At 41.8% G+C, this 21,664-nt stretch overlaps 1 protein-coding gene across 4 annotated transcripts in view; it reads right to left on the bottom strand.

Annotated features, from left to right (window-relative positions):
• The window catches only part of LOC128332800 (lethal(3)malignant brain tumor-like protein 4), an 88,949-nt gene that overhangs the window by 49,736 nt on the left and 17,549 nt on the right, over positions 1-21,664 (bottom strand). For 3 of the 4 annotated variants that reach the window (XM_053267562.1, XM_053267560.1, XM_053267561.1), the window contains exons 2-6: positions 10,277-10,442; positions 7,707-7,863; positions 4,838-4,943; positions 759-906; positions 160-214 (exon numbers count right to left, since the gene is read on the bottom strand). In XM_053267562.1, the coding sequence (XP_053123537.1) occupies positions 160-214; positions 759-906; positions 4,838-4,943; positions 7,707-7,863; positions 10,277-10,393 (583 nt within the window). In that variant the 5' untranslated portion in view covers positions 10,394-10,442. The remainder of the gene's footprint in view (positions 1-159; positions 215-758; positions 907-4,837; positions 4,944-7,706; positions 7,864-10,276; positions 10,443-21,664) is intronic. The other variant, XM_053267563.1, reaches the window with a different exon arrangement.

The raw sequence follows: 21,664 nt of genomic DNA on the forward strand, positions 1-21,664 counted from the left end.
GATAGGTGTAATACTGACAGAACATTGTTCACAAACATTAAATGTTACAATGTGGGATATATTTTGGGTTCTACTCTCTCAGGCTTCTTGACTGCAAAATCATCCATTTTATAACAGCTGTTCAACACCAAGAAGTAAAAGATAAGATCCTCAGCTTACCTTGCTTAACTGGTTTAGTGTTTCTCCGGTTTTTCAAATTCATTTTATTCTTTTCCTAGACACAGATAGGTTTAAACACTTTAAATATACCAACATTCTTGTCAACGATTTCAGTAAAGGCAAAAGGACTAAAAAAAAATTTTTTAACTAACTTGTTTTCTCTTTAACTAATCCTAACATAACTAGAGGGACATATATGAACAACTTAAAACGCATAAGCAGTCATTTCAAAAGTGGCCCTAAAATTGCTTTTTAATGATTTCCAGTGCAGTAGCATTTTTTAAAAACAAAATTTCAGTGTCTGACTCTAATTCAATAACATTAACAGCAAATACATGGGTACTAGTGTTCCCTCTAATTTTTTTTTCATCTGTCTGTGGAATGAGTTTTGTTCTGAGTGGCAGTATCAAGGCATTGTGTGTGCACATATATTCAGAGAGGGGCCTTCTTGATTCAACCTGAGCAGGATTTTTTTTTTTTTAAGTCTGAGCGCGTGCAAATGCACATGCATTAGAGGGAACACCGATAGTTACATCCCTGCAATTATTGGTAATGCTAAATATAGCCTCCTGGCTATGAAACAAAATAGAAGCAGTTACCTCCTCATCATCTGCATTTTCCTCCTCCTCTTCAGAATCCAAAAGCAGCTTCCTCTTTCTTCGAAGTCGTTTGGAGGATCTGTCTGTTTCATAAACCTGGCTGCTACTTGTCCGGTTTCCACAGTCAGCTGTGGTATCCTTAGAGACTCTGTCAACAGACCCAACTTAAAATAAATTACTACTCATTTATATCTCACAATTTCTCCAAGAAACTCAGGGAAACATACAGGGGATACCCCCTTTAATAATCAAAACAAGCCTGTGAGGTAGGTTAGGCTGAGCGAAAAGGCCATGCAGTAAGCTTCATGGCTGAGTGGGAATTTCCCAGGGGTCCCCAGTCCTAGTCTAACCATCAAACCACTCCAACATACAAACCACTGGTTCCAAGTCTGCAATGCAAAGCATCCAAGTAGGGTTATAAAACATTTTCCTTCAAGCATGTGATGAGCAGAGAAAAGTGTCTACATTGAAGGCACAGTCTAAATGGTTTAGGGCGGACAACAAAAAGAGACCATGTCTCAAGACACTTGTAACAATGAGCTCAACAAGTTTCAGCCAAAGGTCTTCTTCAGGGGCGACTATTTGCTTGAACCTTACAAGCGATCTGTGATAAAAATGCTGTTCATTGACTTGCAGTGGACTGAAGTCAATGAACAGCATTTTTATCAGAAATCTCTTGTAAAAGTTGGGGCTGTGCACGGACTTTACAGTCTGTGCTTGTTTGAGATGCAGAGGACAGGTAAGTGTTGAAGCTAGGGGTGGGGAGAGTGCCATCGCTGCAGGAAGCTGCCTGGAGCGCCGGTCACACTGGTAAGGGCCTCTGTCTGTACTTTTAAAGGTGCCGCTTGCCCCCCTCCCCCCAAACTGCTGGACCAGTTTGAGGTTTAGCCGAACCGGACTGAACCAGTCCGCTGGACAACAGACTGGTCCAAATTCGGACCAGACCTCAAACAACAGTCTGTGCACACCCCTGGTTCAAACAAATTGATCCCGCTGAGGAAGTCCTCTGGCTTAAATATGTTGGGCTCATTAAATGGTTACAAGCATCTTGAGATGCGGTCTCTTTTTTTTTGGTGTATAATGGATGCTTCCTGGTTTTTTCCTGTGTTTTTCTGAATGATTTGGACCCAGGAATCCTGAAGACTGCCTTCAACCAAATGAACCTCACTTAGCTCATTTTCTTAGGAATTCTCCGCTCTGCATCCTCTTGCTAACTGATGTGCAGTGCCTAAATGAGAGATGGCCTTTTCAATCGTAGTTTCTAATTTGTCTAACTCCTTTCTTAGGAAGTGTTGCCCTGCTGTCTTATTAACAGAGTTTAGAGACAAGTTAAGCTCTTGTGATTTCAGAGGTTATCATTAACAGCTGACATTCTGCCCAGGTTTAGGAGAGCGGAGCAAGAGTCTTATCCTCACAGGAATCTAACTAACTGCGTGTGAAGTTTGACTTGCAGCACATGGGGAGTGGGGAAGCAAGTTTAACTCCTCTCTCCTCCCGACAAAAGCCCTTTTCACATCCAGCAATATATCCCTGAAGGCTGCACAGCCCTCATGGGCATATCCCTGGGCACACAGAAAAAATGGCTTTTGAGGGGAGGGAAGAGAAAATCGCTTTCCCCTCCCACCACTCTGCAGTTGCAAGGCAAACCTCATACACAATGTTAGATTATTGCGAGGACAGACTCTTACTCCGCTCTCCTAAACCTGGGCAGAATGTCAGTCATTAATGACAACATTTTGAATAGGTCGGATAGCAGGAAACAAGTCCTTTTTTGATCTCCTCAGCTGAATCAGCAAAGATAACAGTATTACAACTACCTTTTTGGGAGACCCCTGAAGCAGTGCAACTAAGAGTTATTTATTTACTTATTTATTATATTTGTACACCATCCCAAACCTCTGTCTCTGGACAGTTTTCAGCAAAGGTACTAATGGGTTAGTACTAATTGGCTTCCTAATTAGCAATTGATACTTTTTAAAGATACCAGAATCTGGGTCATAATATAGAGATGGCAGCTTGGGAAAAATTATGGAAAACTGATTTAAAGTTCACTGCATGTTATACTTTAAAAGAAAATTTTTATAAGATGATGTACAGGTGGTAACTGACACCGAAAAAATTAGCATTAATGTATAAAAATGTTTCAAACAAATGTTGGAAATGTGGACAATGTGAAGGAACTTTCTTCCATATGTGGTGGTCATGCAGGAAGGCAAAGGCCTTTTGGGATATGATATATAATGAGCAGAAGAAAAATTTTAAAATGACATTCCCTAAGAGGCCAGAATCCTTCTTGCTGGTAATAACTCAAGGAGAGTTCTCTAGAAGAAATTTAACTTTTTTTATATATGCAACCACGGCGGCTAGAATAGTATATGCGCAGAAATTGAAAGATAATAAAATGCCTTCAAAAGAAGACTGGTTGATAAAAATTTTGGAATATGCAGAGATGGCAAAACTTACAACACTTATAAAGGACGAAAACTTGGAATGTTTTAAAGAAGATTGGGAACCTTTCTTACTTTACTTAAAGAACTATTTTTCTAACATGGACCTTTCAGCAGGGTTTGAAATTTAGTATCACTGCAGGTTGGGGTAGGGTAAAATCGAATTGTAAGGCAGAGTATATATGTTTTGTAATATTATATAGCAATGGCTTATATGTATAAGTAACAAGAACCGCGCAGACTGGTAAGCGGGAAGTCAACATTTACTTAATTAAGTGTAACTTGATTGTTAAGATATTGTAAAAATCAATAAAATTTTAAAATGGCAGAATCATACACAAGATGACTTCCTGTAAAGCACAGGTGAAGCATGTAGAACAACCAATTTCTTTAAGGCTGTACCTAAAGCTCCCCTCAAACAGGGACAGAAAATTTCATTTTGGAAAGAGACATGGAAATATGCATTCCAAAGTTTAAAGAACACTTGTGTTTTCATTCAACATAAGCTGCTGAAAGAGTCATGGTGACTTTTTCAATTCCCCTTAAAAAGCATCTATTACTTTTTCTTCTTCTTCTTCTTCTTTTTGGTAATACATGCCTTTCTTATGCTTTAGATGTATGACCTACTAGTCAAACTCCTTTTCCTGCTGTATCCCATTTGACAGCTGTATTCTTGTTTTTACAAGGAAACTGAAAATGTACTCATTTTTTCTGCTGGAACTAGGCATCAAGGAAAGGGTCTTGTGAAGTGAATAGGAATATACTTTCCCGTTTGAGTGAAAAGACTTCATTTTTGCCTTGAATTCCATAGGTTTGCTATTTTCCCTAGCCCATGAGAAATTCTCAATGTCTCAATGTTCAGAATAAATTAAAATGCAAATTGGAATATGAAAGCATTGTGGGAAACATTTCAAGGTGGCAATATATAACACCAGTGCAGTTAGAAATTAATGGAACTTTTCTGAGTATAGTACATTTGAACAATCCAAAATCCTGAAGTCCCTTTCCAAAAGACATGCCCATCAAGTCCTTCACTTAATTCCTTCTCTAACCCTCCTTACAGTTTCTAATAACACCTTTTCAAAGTATGAATAAAACTGTTATAATTTCAGTAATAATCTCTCAAAGATAATGCTGCAGAGAGGTGAGTAAATAAGATTCTGAAAGTCTGAATACTCTTCTTTTAAAGGTGGCCCTTCCAGCAGAGAGCGTGGGCTGTACCATCTGTACTGATAATTGCACTTTTAATATAGACATATAAATAAAAATATATCCAGATTCCACTTGTGCCACTGGCAACCTATTCGTAAGTAGTTAATACCGTATCTGAAGCATAATCTCTCCATCTCTGACCATTTTTTAAAAGCATTTGAAAACCCACCTCTTCACCCATGCTTTTTCAGTTCTTTAGAATGTTAAGGTTTTAATTTGTGGATAATTTTTAAATTGTTAAATTGTTTTAAGTTTTTGTATATGTTTTAATTTGTTTTATGCTATTATTAACCGCCCAGAGATGAGAGTTTGGGGTGGTGTACAAATCAGATAGATAGATAGATAGATAGATAGATAGATAGATAGATAGATAGATAGATAGAAAGAAAGAAAAACAAAAATGGAGAGCAGAGTCATCACCTGTCTTTGTGCTCTTGATGGGAATTCCCAGAGCTGTCCATTTGTCCAGAACGTCTGGTCTTTTCACAGGTTTGGAGCTCAAATCTGGGAATGTTGTCTTTGAGCTCTGCGAAAATGATGAATTAAAAATGAACATACATGAGACTTCTGACAGCTTTTATGCAAGGGATGATCTCAATGCCTTTTACCTTTTTCATTTAACACTATCTCATGACCAAGGGATTTGATCACCATGGATCTGATATTTAAAGAAATCCTAAGCTACAAACAACTGAAGGCTCTGTGACAATTGTGGAGAAACTCCTTACCTGCAAAAGTATTAAAAGGGTCCAGTTACCAACACTGGCTGACATACTAACAAGCACGTTGGGTAGCAGATGTTACAGAGATGTGGTGGGAACGCATGCACTACTCTGGCGCCCGTGGAGTATTGCACAATGGAGTGATTGGAGACTTCTTTTAGAGAACTCCCCCTTCCTCTGACAGCCCCTTGTTGCCATAGAAAGACATAATGGCGACAGAGGCCTGTTAGAGTAAGGGAGAGACTTCCAAAAGAAGTCCCTGCTCACTCCATTGGAGCATGGGCACCCAAAGTAACGCGTGCATTCCCACCTCATCTCCATAACACGCGCCACAGCAAGCGCTTCATTAGTTGGTATGTCCGCCACTTCCTTGATGATTTCATAACTTATTTCATAACTTCAGAGAGCAGATGAATACTATTTGAAATTGTGTAAGAACCATGAACAACTCTAAGTGCTTATAGCATGGACATGGCAATTCCAAAGCTTTAGACTTTACCAATATTGACTGATTCCAGAGGGACTGCCAAGTTAGCCAGTTGATGCAAAAACTGTAAAGAGTCTTGTGGCATCTTAAAAACTAACAAATGTATTGTTGTGTAAAAGGATATGCTTAGTCAGGGCATCCTGACATGGTACTAGTGTGGATAGGCTGCACTAGCTACTAGTGTTGCACTAGTGCAAGCACATTTGCTGCACTAAACTGTGGCCGATTCTGTGCAACCGCAGTTCAGAAAAGCCCTGTGCCTCCATACAGCTATGCAATGTTCTTGCATGAGTGCAACTTTGCTCAGTATGCAAGCGTAGTGTTGATCAGGATGTCAGCTAGCAATCACAGAGCACAGGTTAATACTTGTTGGTGAATTTGTCATAGCTCTGATTAGCCATGACATTCACTGACCTCCAAACTGGAAAATAAAAGGAATCCAATGACTTCAGATGACGCAAAACGGAACTTGTGGTTTTTAAACAGTAGTTGGAGATCCAGTGTGGCATTTTGGTTACAGGGGCAAACAAGGGTCAAGTAGACCCAGGTTCAAATCTCCACTTGGCCACAAAGCTCACTGGATGGACTTGGGCTAGTCGCTCACTCTCTCTGCCTAACTTATTGAGGAGGGGGAGACCCATGTCTTACAGAGAACCATCTTTAGCTCTTTGGAGGAATGCAACAGATAAATACATAAATACATAACTAAGTACACCTGAGTTCTTCAGAAGCTTATCAAATATTCTTTAATGAGAAAATCAGTGATGTACAAACAAATACAAGCATACATTCTAATATATACGTTCTAATATATCGAATAATAAAAATATAGCTTTTTAGCATTCTGATTCTGTGGGTGGATCAGCAGAAAGACACTCTTGCTCTGACTGCCCAATAGAACGTTTTTCCCTTCCTCTCTCTCTCTGGAGGGGGAGAAAGGGGAAAACGTCCTATCGGGCAGCCGACACTGCCTGAAATGATGAGCTAAGAGCTCGTTTGGGCTCTCGGCAGCCCAGGCCACACCCCCTTGGGGGCATGGAGCTCATGTTCTAGACTAGTGTTGTGCGACTGCAAAGAAAGCTTGTGCTTGCACAACCACGGCACGTTACATTTGTTTTAAAGGGCACTTTTGCAGAATTATGCAAATCCCTGCTTTTAGCACAATTATGTGATCTTCTTGAACTAGTACAACTTTGCTCATTAGGCAAGTGCTTTGTTAGTCAGGATGCCAGCCTTGGTGTTTTTACGGAAAGGTGACATTCATACATGTTTGTAGCCATGTGTATGGCTTTAAAAATTACTTTGTGTTCATTCCAAGGTATGTTTAGTTGCATTGAATAATCCTATCAACATCTTATAAAAATACTTATAAAAATACTTATAAAAATACTTATAAAAACATCTTATAAAAATATAAAAATACTATGAACTGTAGCCATTATAAATCTTAGTCTCATACAATCATCAGATAAATCAAGAAACCCAACTAATTTTTACCTCTTTCCACTGAAAAAAAATTCAAGATTGCTAATGATGGTCGATGTTAAGGTTGATATTTCATGGTAATATGAAATATCTTTAATCAATCCTACTTCAGCAATAAATCCTACTTCAATCCTACTTCAGCAATAAATTTGTCTTGCCCATTAAATCTCTTTTTGTATAAAATCTGGCACAAGATTCTGGGCAAGAGACTGACATAACTATCAAAGAAATTGTGCACTTCAATATTTCCCCCTGACTAGTTGAATGTGCCCTGATGGTTGAACCACACTGTTTTAGAACTCAAAATGTCCCCATCTTATTGCAATAATTCCTAATGTAATATCTGGTACCAATACTAAATGAGAAACATCTATCTTTCTTTTCTTTTTTTAAGCAAAAATCTAAGAATTCCTTATTTCAGAATTTCTCACTGGATCAAAACTTAGCAAGATCAATCTAAATGCTTTTTCATGGTATTGGTTATCTTGCTGACTATACCTGTCATGAATCATGGAATCAGTATCCTTAAAAAAAACACAACCCAGCCTCATGGTCTTGCTACATTACATATTCTATCGCCCAGTCTAAGGCTCACCTTCAGGATCACAGGCAGTTATGGTGTTGGAAGCAGAAGAGTTAGACGAGGTAAGGACGGCTAAACTGGTATTTACTGAGGAGGCAGAGAGACTTTTTGCAGCTTTTGCTTCAACTTCAGAAATGATTTCTAATGTTCCAAACTCACTTAAACGAAACTGCAGAAGGGGGGGAAATGGTAAATGAAGCAAACATGCAATCAAAAGAAGTACAAACTTTGGAAGGAAGAGGAGCAGGGTGTGAGATTCAACAACACAGGCAGATTAAAGTAAAAAGAGGCACGGCTGACAAAGAAAATTGCATTGAGTACACTGAGTGCCATCAGCCATTGCAGGGACATTGCCAGTACAGCATGGAGACAGATAAAAACGGTATTCTATCTACTTAGTTCACATAAAAAGCCACAATTGGTATAACATGAATCAGACGTATGGAATGTATGGTGAATGAATGCACACAAGTTCAGTGATCCTCAAAACTATAATGCTCCCTAAGTATCTCAGTTGTACATGGGAGTAAGCACTCCCATGTACTGCTGAGTCCTTGAAATAAAAATCCTGAGAGGAAACCATGATTGCCAACACCTGATGTGTTGAAAGGATGCCTTAGTAGTCCAAGCCAAGACTGCTTTTCTGTTATATTCCTAAAGCTCTACAGCACCAACCTCCTAAGAAATATATGCAGCTGCATTAATCTAGAAGAAAAATATCTCTGCACAGATCGGGAAGTTAAGTATTCTTTTGATTATGAACAGACAAAACATAAGGCATTAGCAGACCTTTCTGTTTGATCATCCATTTTAAATTTCTCCATGTCCCTCCTGTAAGACCTAACCAATATCTGCCACAATGCATCAAGCCACTAGTTCCATTTCCTCTCAACAGGAAGAGCACAATCCAGGCAAAGTAAAGCACTCAAGTCTCACTGAATTCAATCTGAGAGATTTAAGGAGGTGTCTAAATCAATGGGACTTCAAAGTGCTTCACTTCAACTGGATTGTGCTCATAATAGATCTATTCCAGGAACAGATATATGCATCTCCAGATACTGAGATATTCACCAACAGAGGACAGAACAATATTTTTAAAATGCAGTCATGAACAGAAGTCCCCTGAAAAATAAGAACTCATTTATTTTGTGCTTAAGCATTCCTAAATATTTAATAAATCCTCATTGCTGCCATATTACTTTTGTAATAAACTTGGTCCATCCTCATACATCCCAAGACAATAACAGCACTGTTTTTATACTTCATAGAGAGCAAAAATACAAAGCAGACAATCTGTTAATCAATAATTATATACTGTCACAACTACGTTTTGCCTTCTTACTGGAAGGGTAACAGAATGGGATATAAATGTGCCAAATGTTCCTCAGAAACACACATAATCCTTACAAAGATTATTGTGGGAACTTCAATGAAGTTATGTGATGAGACGGGGGTAGATCCCAGAATAGCACAGAGTAACACCCATCTCATCACAAGTTATGATGTGCCATTAAAAAGGCAAGAGAATATTAAAAGTCAAGAGGAATTTATGCTAATGCTGCCATGTTGATAAATGCTCAGTTTAAAGATCCGGCCAAAAGTGCCCAGCAGTCATTCTCCAATAGCCATTTAGTGGCTGATTTGGGATCATCCATGGTTAACATCTAATTAGCAGATGGGAATCAGACCTATGCCTAATGGAAGGCTTTTTGGAAGGGCGGTATATAAATCTGATTAAATAAATAAATAAATAAATAAGAAAATCTGAATATCAAAAGAAAAGACATTTCATTTTTCCTGATAAGGATTTCAGATTCGATGCAGAGGAACTGTGAAGCTGAACTTTCAACTCAAAGGGTGGAACTCAAGATTTTCATAAGATGAAAAATATCAATGTTCAGAGCAGCTTCTCTGGCCAGTCTCAATCAGTCACCAACTGCTCCGTTCTTTCCACTGCGGCTGTTCCAGGTGGCTGCCAAGGCCTGGATACCAAGCTCCCTTACAAACACACAGACCCATGAGAAAACCTAGTAGAAGGGATCGAGCAGGACAGAATTCCAAAATAGCACAAAGGTGCGGTTTTGTTTGTTTGTTTGTTGCTTCTATAGACTAACATAATTGTTTTTCTGCAGTCTAATACCTGAGAGCAGATAGAAGGCTGCTACCGAGACTCTTCGAAGCCTTCCTCTGTCTCACAAAATATTTTTAGTGTGATTTCTCCTTAGTAAAGTGCACTTGTGTGGCTTAAAACATATGACACTAGTCTATGTTTCGATAAATTAAAAAAGGATATTACACTTTTTAGCCAACACCTTGTCTCCTGAAATTCCAGATGAACTGTGCAATGGGAAATAACAAACAGCTTTATCAGCAGACATCCAGAAATCTCAGCAAACAAAAAAAAATATTTTTCCTCATTTGGTGATGCCATCTCAGTTTGCTTTTGTTCACCACAGTTGCAAGTAATGTAACATTTCACAGTAAGCCTTTTCTCTACCCTGACAAAATAACATTTGGTACCTTAATGTGTTGCTAAGTTAGGGCCTTTGTTTACCCTATCCCTTGTTGTTGTTTTTCCTTACTTGTATGTTGCTACCCGGCAAGGTGGCAACGCCGTCTTTCCAGTCTAAGGCACCCATTACATCGAAGTCTGCAGTCTGGGCGGTGGCTGTTTTTTTCTCCGAGAGATTCTGTTCCATCTTTCAGCTTAGTCTTTGATTTTTTTAAATTTTAAGAAACATAACTAGGCTTGAAAACAAAACAAAAAGGCACAGAATCAACAGGCCAGTTGCTTACATTTCATGAACCATTTAAGAGAGATCCTTTCAGAAAGAAAGGGCTTTCTGAGATGAAAAAGTGTCCACCTCCAATTAGGCTGGAGGTCATAAGTATTAAAGAAATAGTTACAGGTATTAAAGAAATAGGGAGCTTTGAGATGTCAATGTTGCTTGAATGTCTGTGCATTTGGGAGTCTGGTTTGTACCACAAAGGTCATCGATTCTCACTTTATTGTGGGAGAAGAAGACTGTACATTTAAAGCACCTAGTGAGGGGCCCTGACTTAATCATAGTTCAGAGGCCCAGAGAAGGCTCCTGGCAGAGCTGGAAAAGACTGGTTACCCCAGAGAATCACTGTCAGTCAAGTTGGATAGTACTGGGCTAGATGGACCATTGGTCTGACTCACTATAAGGCAGATCCTCATTTCCAGGGGTGAAGAAATGTTGGCTCAGTTTATCAGCCAGATAAAATATTTTACTCGTCAAGTAATGTTGGTATATTGCTCATCAGAACTTTTTTTCACTTGTGAGGCATCATTTTTCACTCGTTGCAGACTAGTAGACTAGTGGATTTCTGCAGTCCTGCTCATATCCATACCAGACACTGCCAAAAATGTGTGTCATGAGAAACAAAGTGACAAATGAAAGGCTCTTGTGGACCAAAAGCGTTCATCCCCAGAGGAGTCCCCCACTATACCTCTGAGTAATTCACTGTTCCGTCATTGCCTCCTTCCAAGCAGCCTCCGCTCAGGGCAGGCAATTCTGCTGCATCTCTGCACTGAGTGAAATCATGTCATTCAATCACTCCCAGTGCAAAGATGTAGAAGAATTACTCACCCTTGGAGGCGGCCGGCTCAGGTGCCTGTGAATGAGTTATTGCGCTGATCAGAGCTCTTCCATTCAGAAGTGACTTGCACAGAAACACTGGCAATAGGTTCATCTGAGGGGAAATACTGTACTCCTTTCAAACAACTTTAAATCGGGGGCAGAGGAGGGGAGTATACTTCAGCTCTAGGATGTTTGGAAAGTATTCTTGTATTAGTAAAAAAACCAGACACTTATGTGAATTTGCAAAACTGTCCATTTTAGACCTAATTTTGATTTGTGAAGAATCAACAAGAGCTCCAGTGATCTTTCTACTTACCTCCCACTCTGCTAATGACCTAATAGCAGCTTCAGGCTACAGAATAAACTAGCCGACCCCACACAGAGCATCTGTGCGCTCTTTGGGGCTGGTGGCTACCTCTTCCCCCCCCACCTTCTGCCCCAGTCTCCGCTTCCGGACCCAGCCGCCTCTCCTCTCCACTGCCACTTCTGCCTCCGCACTTTCTTTCCCCCCTCCTGGGCCTTGCCTCCACTGTCGGGCCAGGCCCGCCACCGCCTCTGGCCTCTGTGGCTGGGCCCGCGGCGGCGGCGACCAATCCTCCTGGGTGCGCCTCAGCCAATCAGGCACATCTGCTGCCCAGCCAATCAGCTGGCCGCTGGGATGCCCATTCCAAGGCACACCCAGGAGAATTATATATATAGATAGTCCTAAACTATAATATTATAGGGATTATTATTGGATTAGGAAACATGTGTGAAGTTCAGTTACACAGCTTACATATTAGAGTGAAGACAATGGATGTATTAAAAAAATATGATTTTAGCAGAGGGAATCTTCTTAGTTTTTCCTTTTTCTGGAAAACTATTTTAGTTTAATCTAGACAGGAAAATATTGACAACCAATTCAGTTCAACCCCTATCTAATGGAAACAGGTTGCCTCAGGGAAATAAGATTTCCATTTCATTTGTACACTTCTCATTTTTTACTGTCCATAACAGAATCTAATGTCACTGGATTTCCAAAAAAAAAAAGACCTTTGAAAGGCAATAACCCCTTTGGCCTGAAGAACCACACAATACTGATTCAAACTGATTCAAGCTGCTTAAACTTTCTGTTTAATCTGGGTAATTCCTTAGTAGACATAACTCCCTAGTAGGCATAAGCAAACAGTCTCTCCAATTATCTTTTTAATAAGACTACAGCCCCTAGCGATGGCAGTACCCAACTGGAAGGCAGCACAATCTAACCTGAGGCTACAGGTTCTGTGTCTTGACGTATGCTATTTTAAAAGACACACAAGCATTGCTTTTGCAACATTTTTTTCCTCTGATCCTTATGAAATCGTCTACTATTTTAATCTCATATGAACTTCAGTTGGAGGTGTGAACTCGTAATAATTTAATAAGAGCTTTATTCAAAATCCTACCCTATAGTTAACTGATAATCTGAACTGGTCTGTTGAGTTAGTTGCCTTCCTAGGTAAAGAAAGAATGACAGGAATCATATCTATCTTTTAAGGTTACACATTATAAATATGGCACAAAACATGTCCTATATTTAGGACCACCGGAAGTTGCCTTCTACCAAGTCAGACCATTGGTCCATCTAGCTCAGTACTATCTACATGAGGGCTTCACAACTTCAGCCCTCCTGCAGATGTTGGACTCCAACTTCCATCATACCTGACTATTGGCCACTGTGGCTGGGGATCATGGGAGCAATAGTCCAAAAACACGTGGAAGGCCCACATTGTGTGGCCCTAGTTTACACTGGCTGGCAGCAGCTCTCCAAGGCTCCGGGCTGGAGTCTCTCCCAGCCCTGCCTGAAGGAACTGAACCTTCTGCATGCAAGCAGATGCTCTACCACTGAACTACAGCCCCATCTACTAAGGAAATATCTTACAGCACACAGTGCTCATATGTAGTCATCCATCCAAATGCAAAGCAGGGCAGACCCTGCATAGCAAAGGGGACAATTCATGCTCACAGGTCCAGCTCTCCTCTTAATTTATTATGGTTTTATGCTGAAGTCCAGATAATTACTGGTATTGGGACCTAAGAAGCCATCTTGTATTTCGGCAGGAATACAAGCCCACCTGGCTGGTTTCATACTTGTGTTTTATATCTGTAGCTACCTAATCTCTGGAATCCGCTCAGTTATCAGCATATGAAAATTACTTATGCTCCACCAGTAACCAAACAATCTGAAGCTTCTGCTCCCCTCATTGGAGAGCAAAGTGCAAAGCCCCCTGTCATGCCAGGCACACAGCAACATGTCAGACCATAGCACAGCAATACAAGGTCCTCCGCTTCTTTAACTAGCGGCCCAGATTTAGTGCACACACATTACCCCTGCTTGTTTCTCTTCTCATTATGGAATAATTGAAAGAAATATTTCTAAGTGAAATGAATACTTTAAGCGCAAGCATAGATCACAAATTTGAAGCTGCCATTTAAAGTTTATGGGACCAATTGATAAAGTCAGGCAATACATTTGAGAATTTGGAGCGGGGGAAGGCAATTGTGATATTTTCTAAATGACAGATATTCACATTACAATAGGAAGTTTCAGGTAATTCTAGACAGACTGAAAGATCTAGTGAACATAGCAGCATATAAAAGAAACATTATTTTTGTTTACAGAAACATGGATGGTTTGTCAGAGACCTGCAGCGATTCAGTGCACCATTAAGTTGAAATTAAGATATCAGATAACTGATGGAGGAATGACAAAATATCTTAATTAAAGTATACAATAATGGTTTTAAGAATTGTAGAAGGAAACCTTTTAGGGACAAACCAGGGGTATAAATCAACCAGTCTAAAGCTGAAATCTTATCTCAGTTCTCTTCTGACATGCTAAGCAAGCAAAGAGAGCTCATATTTTAAACTTCTATATTGAAAAATGATAGTGGCATCATAGATCAGAATTCTCTTTCAAACATTATCTACCATATTTACCTGAATCCAAGACTAGGTTTTTCCCAAGTTCTTTAACATTAGAAACCAGGGAGTCATCTTAAATTCTTCCTTTCAGGTAAATACAATACTGTATAACCTATATTTAACTTGTATTTTTAAAGTGGATTGTCTTTAATTCAGAATAATCTTCTACTTAGGTAAGGTTGGTACCTATTAGTAAACTGGATTCCCTGTATGTAGCCATGCTAGGAACTCAAATACAGGGAGAGACCAAGGAAGGAGAGTCTTTTCCAATGATTCCCTTTCACTTGTGTACAATTTGATTCAACCTTGAATTGAGTCAGGTCAAATCGGGGGCAATTTGCAAATTTGACCGTGAATCGAATCACCCTCAAAATAGAGTACTCGATTCAGGGTGGAGGAGAATCACCCTCAATTTGACCCAAATTGATCTAGGGCAATTCAAACACCATTTTGAGGCTGGTTTTGCTGGGGAAAGGGGCTTCAAAATGGCTTCCCCCCACGTCCAGTGATTGCCAGTCTACCAATTGGGACTGGCAGGTATACCAGCCCTCTGCTCCATACTTAGAATATCTGCCTGCCTCTGAGTTCTGGCAGCATGGAGGGTTGGTTTACTCACTGGCCCTAATTGGTAGATCAACTCTCTCCGGGGGGAAAACACCATTTTGAAGACTGTTTTACCTGGGAAAATGGGCCTCAAAATGGCACTTGGATCACTCAAATAGATTTGAGTGATTTGAGGTTGATTCATCGAGGCAGCCAGCCAAGCCAGCTATTTTTGACAAATCAATTCAAGTTTTTGTGATCAGATTCGAGCTCCAACTGTATTGCAAAAATTGATTCATGCACACCCCTAGTGGGTACCACATACACTTCCTTTGTGCCTAGAGAATATCCCTGGCAGCAGAGGACAATACAATAGACAGCCCTCACCAGAAACAAGGATAATTTATTATATTTGTTGAACACTAGTACAGCGTGCTTCCCTTTGCAGGACTAAAACTATCAAATCCATCTTTCCAATGGTCACCTTAGAGGCAAAGAAAGGCTGAACCTGCCCTTCCTCTCTAAAGTGATCATAGGGAGGAAGTAGATATGAAAATGGGGAAAATTTGAAAAAAATCAGGAGAAAACCTGGAGGTTTCCCATTTTTTGCCAACTTCAGAGATGGAAAACTGGAAGAAGGGGTGGGGGAAGCTTATGATTTTTTTTTCTATCTTAGAATGATGCATGAAATACTCTGCAAGGCATGACTTTGTAAAAAACTGGCCGATATTCTGACTAATGCTGTGCTTATGCAACCAAGTTGCACTAGTGCAGGAAGATCACGTAGTTGTGCTAAACTGAAGGGATTCTCAGGATTGCAATACTGTGCTATTGCGCAGAAGTTCCCTGCAAAACATCAGGGTGTGCCACAGGTGGCACACCTTGTTCCACAAGGGCAAGACTAGTCTGGAATAGACGCTTCAGATAGCATAACTAGCTAGCATAAAAACTCATGCTACAGTGCAACATTAGTCTGGACGCTGGCCACTGTTATTACTTCCTGCCCACTGCTCTTTTAAAATTCTGTCTAACAACTACGTAATACAGTATGAAGATGTTTTAAGAAAGACCATGAAAAACATTCAATAATTACGATTCTTCTCCTGTATACTAGAGAGCTATGCATAACTCTCAAATCCCAAATCGGCCTTCAGAGGGCACGCTGTACTAGAGGAAAAGGCAGGCCCAAGACCTTCTTTGCTTGTGACTTGTTGCCTGCCTTCCAAGCATGTCTGCAAGACCTTTTCCCGGGGGTGGGGGGAAGCCAGCAATCCAATACCTCCCTCCCAGGGAGAATGCCCCACTGAATTCAGTGGAAACTAGCTCACTCCAAGGTGACTACTGCCACCCCCCTTACTCCGCTGGAAGCCTATGCTGCCTTCATAGGAACATAGGAAGCTGCCATATACTGAGTCAGACCACTGGTCCATCTATCTCAGTATTATCTACACAGACAGGCAGCGACTTCTCCAAGGTTGCAGGCTGGAATCTCTCTCAGCCCTATCTTGGAGATGCTAACAGGGAGGGAACCTGAAACCTTCTGCTCTTCCCAGAGAGGCTCCATTCCCTAAGGGGAATATCTTACCGTGCTCATACATGTAGTCTCCCATTCATACGCAACTAGGGCAGACTTAGCAAAGGGGATAAGCTATGCTTGCTATCACAAGACCAGCTCTCCTCTCCTTCCTCTGGCTTGCCGTCCTCTTTGAGCTGAAGAATAGTGGAGACAGTGGACGGCATCCAGAACAGCCATTTGCAGCTGAGCTGCATCCCCCTCTCAATGAGGCTGCTCCTCTGAACTCAGCAAGAGTGTGGTCGAGCAACCATGCACATGTACAGGGGAAGTGATTTTCTCTTCTCTCCCCTGACCCTGTAAATGCTCTTTGCCTTCCAAAAATATGTCCCCGAGGATCATGCAGCCTTTTGTGTTTTTAGAAAATACTCCGTCCCACTCCTGCTACCAAAGATTATTTAACTGGAAATACCAGGGACTGAACCTGGGACTTTATGAAGGCAAAGCATATGGTTCCATCACTGAGCAATGGCCCTTTCCAATCATGTGTTCATTTTTCTTTTAATTACATAAACAAATAAGAAATCAGTTTGTTGGTGATTTAAGTTATGATAAATTGCTTTGATTTCAGTCAAACTATCCTGATCTAGACTCCTCCGCTTTGCCATCTGAAAAGCAAGAATTTTAAACACTGATTACCCATTATACATTTTGCTGATGACTTTACACTTTTCTTAGAATACTCTAATTATTCCTTTTGGAACTTATTGTCCATCTGCACTATATTTATCTTATATTTATCTGTTATATGACAGCAAAGCATTTGCCCCATGCTTTTGCTGAAGGTTCTGGCTTCAAGAACTAACAGGGAATTCAAGAACCTTCTGCCAGAGTTGGCAGTCCTAACCAAAATCTGAGGCATGTTAAGTGGCAACAAGAGACAGGGCCTTTTTCACCACAGCACCTAGGTTCAAAGAGGTTTGTATGACTAGCTTGCTTTTAAGGGAAGCCTTTGGGCTCATTTAATAGGGACTGTGGACTTGTTTTCTGCGGCCTTTTCTGCTTTTGTTTTTATTTAATTTTGTTATCTAAACATTTTAATAAATACATTCCCCACTGCAGAGACCTAGGGGGAGATGACAGCAAGAGCTCTGCACACCTGCTACTAAAAGGTCCTATGTTTTCTAGTAGCTGTCGGGATCTGGCTTTTTATTCAAAATAAATATTTTTTCAGAGCTGTCCACAGGGTGTATGGAAGTTTTAATTTGAACGGCAGATGTGTTTTAAAACTACAGAGCGCAAAGTGTTTGCAGGGAAATTGCACAAAATAATTGTATGCAGGCCACACAGAAAGAAACTAGATTTTTTAAAGTATTCTCTAAAACTAGCTTTTATTAATCCACTAAAATATAGTAGAATATAAAACAAATGTCTTTATTATAGTATTGGTCTTGTCATGACAATCTACAATAAAAGATAATAAAACAAACTCCAATATGCAGTTAAAATAGACAGCAAAATATCAATGGGCTCTGGCTTGAAAAATTAGGGAAATCTTAACTCATATAGGAATTCGTCTCCTCCCTTTCAAAATAAATTCTATTTTTTTCCCTTCATATCCAAAGAAGTTCAGAAAAACATTCTGAACTAACATGGGGATGATTCAGGGGATTCTGTAAGATGCCTTGCATATTAATTCAGATGCCCCCTCGTTCCAAGAATTAGCTTGCCTCAAAACAGAAAGTTTGTTGTAGAACCTGCATATATATACAGACTGCAAAACAATGCACTGTTTTCTAGTGCTGCAACAGGGTTGCTTATCTACTGGCAGACTGCCTGTTTGAACTGGTTATCTGAAATTAATAGCCAGCCTTTTCAACACTTGCATAAATCCATTTTCTGTGGTCACCCTTTTTTCCTGTCCACCATCATCTTCACTTATATTGCTGAGATAAGCCATGTGGAGAATTAGTGGCGAAAGCACATGAGGAAGTAAAGGTACTGTGCAGAGCTATAGGAAGGGACTGATGGTAAAGCAGATTGTCACATTTTGCCACTAGAAAATCACTACAGCATGACCTTTTCACTGCTGAAAAAATGAGATATGTCGAAAATACTTCTACTACTACTACTGATATACTGCTAACACTTCTGCTTCTGGAAGCCCTAATGCCCAAGGACCAATTCCCACAACTTTTCCATCACGGCAACCTCTACTCATGCTGATTTCTAGCCACTGGCATTGCATGTAAAGGAGAATGTTTACACACCAACTGCATGTGCAGAACTATGTGTATACTCACTTTTTGCCCACAGATTTAGGCTTTTCAAGCACTGGGAAGTGTATGCATCGATGCACACAAAATTATGTGTATGCCATGGACAACTACCGTGACTGAGGAGATCATGAGAAACTGTCCTGAGCAAGAAGCATAGCCATGAAATATAGAAATTAAACAACTGACAGTGCTAATAGACAGGATCAGAGTAATTAAACCTGCCACTAAGTCTGCCATTCATACACAATTTCAGTTTAGAGAAGTGCCTGATAAGAACAAAGTACAGAGAATGGCCACAGTTAGGTACACAGGAAGCTAAAAGGCCCGTGCAAAGCTGGGCTGCTTCGCTTTGGGGACTACCTGGGAACTTCCAAAGAGCCCCCTATTTGATTTGATTTAATTTGACTTGGCTTCCACTTGCTCCCCAACAACAACAACAAACATTTACATACCACTTTTCAACAAAAGGTTCCAAAGCGGATTACATAGAGAAAGAAACATTGGACTTACCGTGAAGGGTTCTTTCTCCTCTGAAGTAGGAGCTCAAGGCTCACAAAGGGTTAACTTCCACTCCTTCGCTCCCAATAGACAGGAAATCTCAGGTATTTTCAGGTAGCTGAATTCTGTCCCCTTCTCCCAGCATGCTCAGGTGTAATTCCCCAGTTCTGACTGTCACGTTTCATGATTTGGCTGCAGAACTCCACAGTGTGGTGGAAACGAGATAGTTAGCATGCAAGGGGTGTAAGGTAGGGACAGAGGGCCCTGAGGTATTAGTCAGGGTAGAAAACGGAGGGTTGTCTTGAAGGTTGGCACCGGAACAATTAGGAAGAGAGGCATGACCTGACACTAAGCTAGTCCCTGATCCACAGGTGGGCTGCATGACCTCCTACTTCAGAGGAGAAAGAACCCTTCACGGTAAGTCCAATGTTTCTTTCTCCCTCAAAGTAGGAGGTCACAACTCACAAAGGGACCTACCAGAGCAGTTACGGATTATCGGGGGCGGGGGGGAGTGGATCAGTTCTGTACCACCTGCTGGAGCACCGTCCACCCGAAGGCTGCCTGCTCGGAGACAAGTAAATCAATTTTGTAATGCTTGAGAAAGGGAGAGATGGAGCACCACGTGGCCATGCAGCAGATCTCCCCCAGTAGCACCTGTGCTGTGAAAGCCACCAAGGTTGCGCTGTGATACCTCGGGGAACTTGAAGTAACAGGGCTTGCTAGGCTGTGGCGATACATGCCCTCAGCCAACGTACTAGGGTCACTTTAGAGGCCTTAGCACCCGGGGAAGTCGTGTGGAAGGACACAAAGAGGGCCTTGGACCATCTTAGGTCCTTTGTCCTTCAGATCTAATTGCACAGGGCTCTGCGTACATCAAGGAAATGCCAACTGCGTTCTAGTGGACGTTTGGGCTTGGGACAAAAGGAGGGTTATACTAATGCCTGCAACCAGTGGAAGATGGAGTATTTTTGGGACAAAGGTAGGATCAGTTTTAAGAAGCACCGCGTTGGGCTGAAAGACGCAGAGCTCCTTTCGTATCGAGAGAGCTTCCAATCCAGACACCCTGCGTGCCGAAGTGATCGGGACTAGAAATAGGACCTTGTAAGATAGATACTTCAGTGGAATGGACGAGAACAGTTTGAAGGGAACTCGTGTGAGGGCTTTATTGAGGATCCATGAAGGAAAACAATGAATTGGGGGTGGAGCGATATTGGTAGCTCCTCACAAGAAACGAGAGAGGTGTAGGTGGAGTGTGATGCTTCCAGCCTTCTTCAACTTCAGGACCAAAGCTAGGGCAGAGGCCTATCATCTCAGAAAACTGGGCCTCAGGTCCTGGTCCAGACCCTCCTGTAGGAGGCCAGTACCTGGGGAACTTTGGCCAAACATGGCTCAACTTTTTTACGCCTTGCCCATCTGAGGAAAGTGGCCCAGGTCATTTGGTAAATCCTATTGGTGCTTTGCCATCTAGTGGCCAGGGTCGTGTCTTGCACTGTCCTGGAGTAACCCTTCTCAACTAATTGTGCGTACTCAAACTCCAGGCGTGTAATTGGAGCCACGCTGGGTCTGGGTGAAGTAACGGCCCTTGAGTAAGCAGGTCTGGCCGTTGCTTTAGTGGCATCAGGACTGCGACAGAGAGGAGTACAAGGTTGGCGAACCATGGGTGCCTTGGCCAGAATGGTGCCACTAGAATGATCTGTGTCCCTCTCTCTCAAAGTCTTGCCAGCACCCTTGGAATGAGGCCTATCACGGGGAATGCATACAGGAGGCCCTGTGACCATGGAGAGTTGAGTGCATCCGTGCCCTCCGCGAGGTGGTGGTGGATACGCATGAAGAAGCGAGGCAGTTTGTTGTTTGTAGGAGATGCAAACAGATCCACCTGGTGCAACCCCAGGAAGCTCTGTATCTGGTCGAACACCTCAGGATGGAGGGTCCACTCTGACTGGTCCACTGTCTGGCAACTGAGCCAGTCTGCCTGGACATTGGATGCACCGCTCAGGTGTTCTGCCCTGATCAAGGCCAGATGCCCCTCCACCCACTGGAAGAGAGAACTGGTCTCCTCCATCAGGGATCTGGATTTGGTCCCCCCTTGCTGATTCAAGTGGGCCTTGGTTGTCATGTTGTCAGTTCTCACCAACACATGCTTCCCCTGCAGGCGGTGGGAGAAACTGGCTAGTGCCAGCCTGATGGCTCTTGATTCTAGCCAATTGATGTTGTGAATGGCCTCCTCCAGGGACCAGAGTCCTTGTGTCGTCTGTTCCCCACAGTGTGCCCCCCCCCAGACAGTCAGGCTGGCGTCTGAAGAGATGGTGACCCTGTCGAGTTCCCTCAGGGGGTTTCCTCTTGTCACCGCTGGTGACAGCCACCAGAGGAGAGACTGCCGCACTTGCGGCACCAGAGGGACCTTCCGACTGATGCAGCCAGTGATTTCGTTCTGGAATGGCAGCAGTACCCACTGCAGTAGGTGCACATGCCACCATTGCCCATGGCAGGCATTCTATGCATGCAATCATGGACCCCAGAAGCTGCGCCAGTGTCAGTACCTGCGGCCGACACAGGAGAGGTTGGATCTGGTTGCGGATCTTTCCCCTC

The sequence above is a fragment of the Hemicordylus capensis genome, chromosome 7 (assembly GCF_027244095.1).
Source record: "Hemicordylus capensis ecotype Gifberg chromosome 7, rHemCap1.1.pri, whole genome shotgun sequence".
Classification (NCBI taxonomy): Eukaryota; Metazoa; Chordata; class Lepidosauria; order Squamata; family Cordylidae; genus Hemicordylus; species Hemicordylus capensis.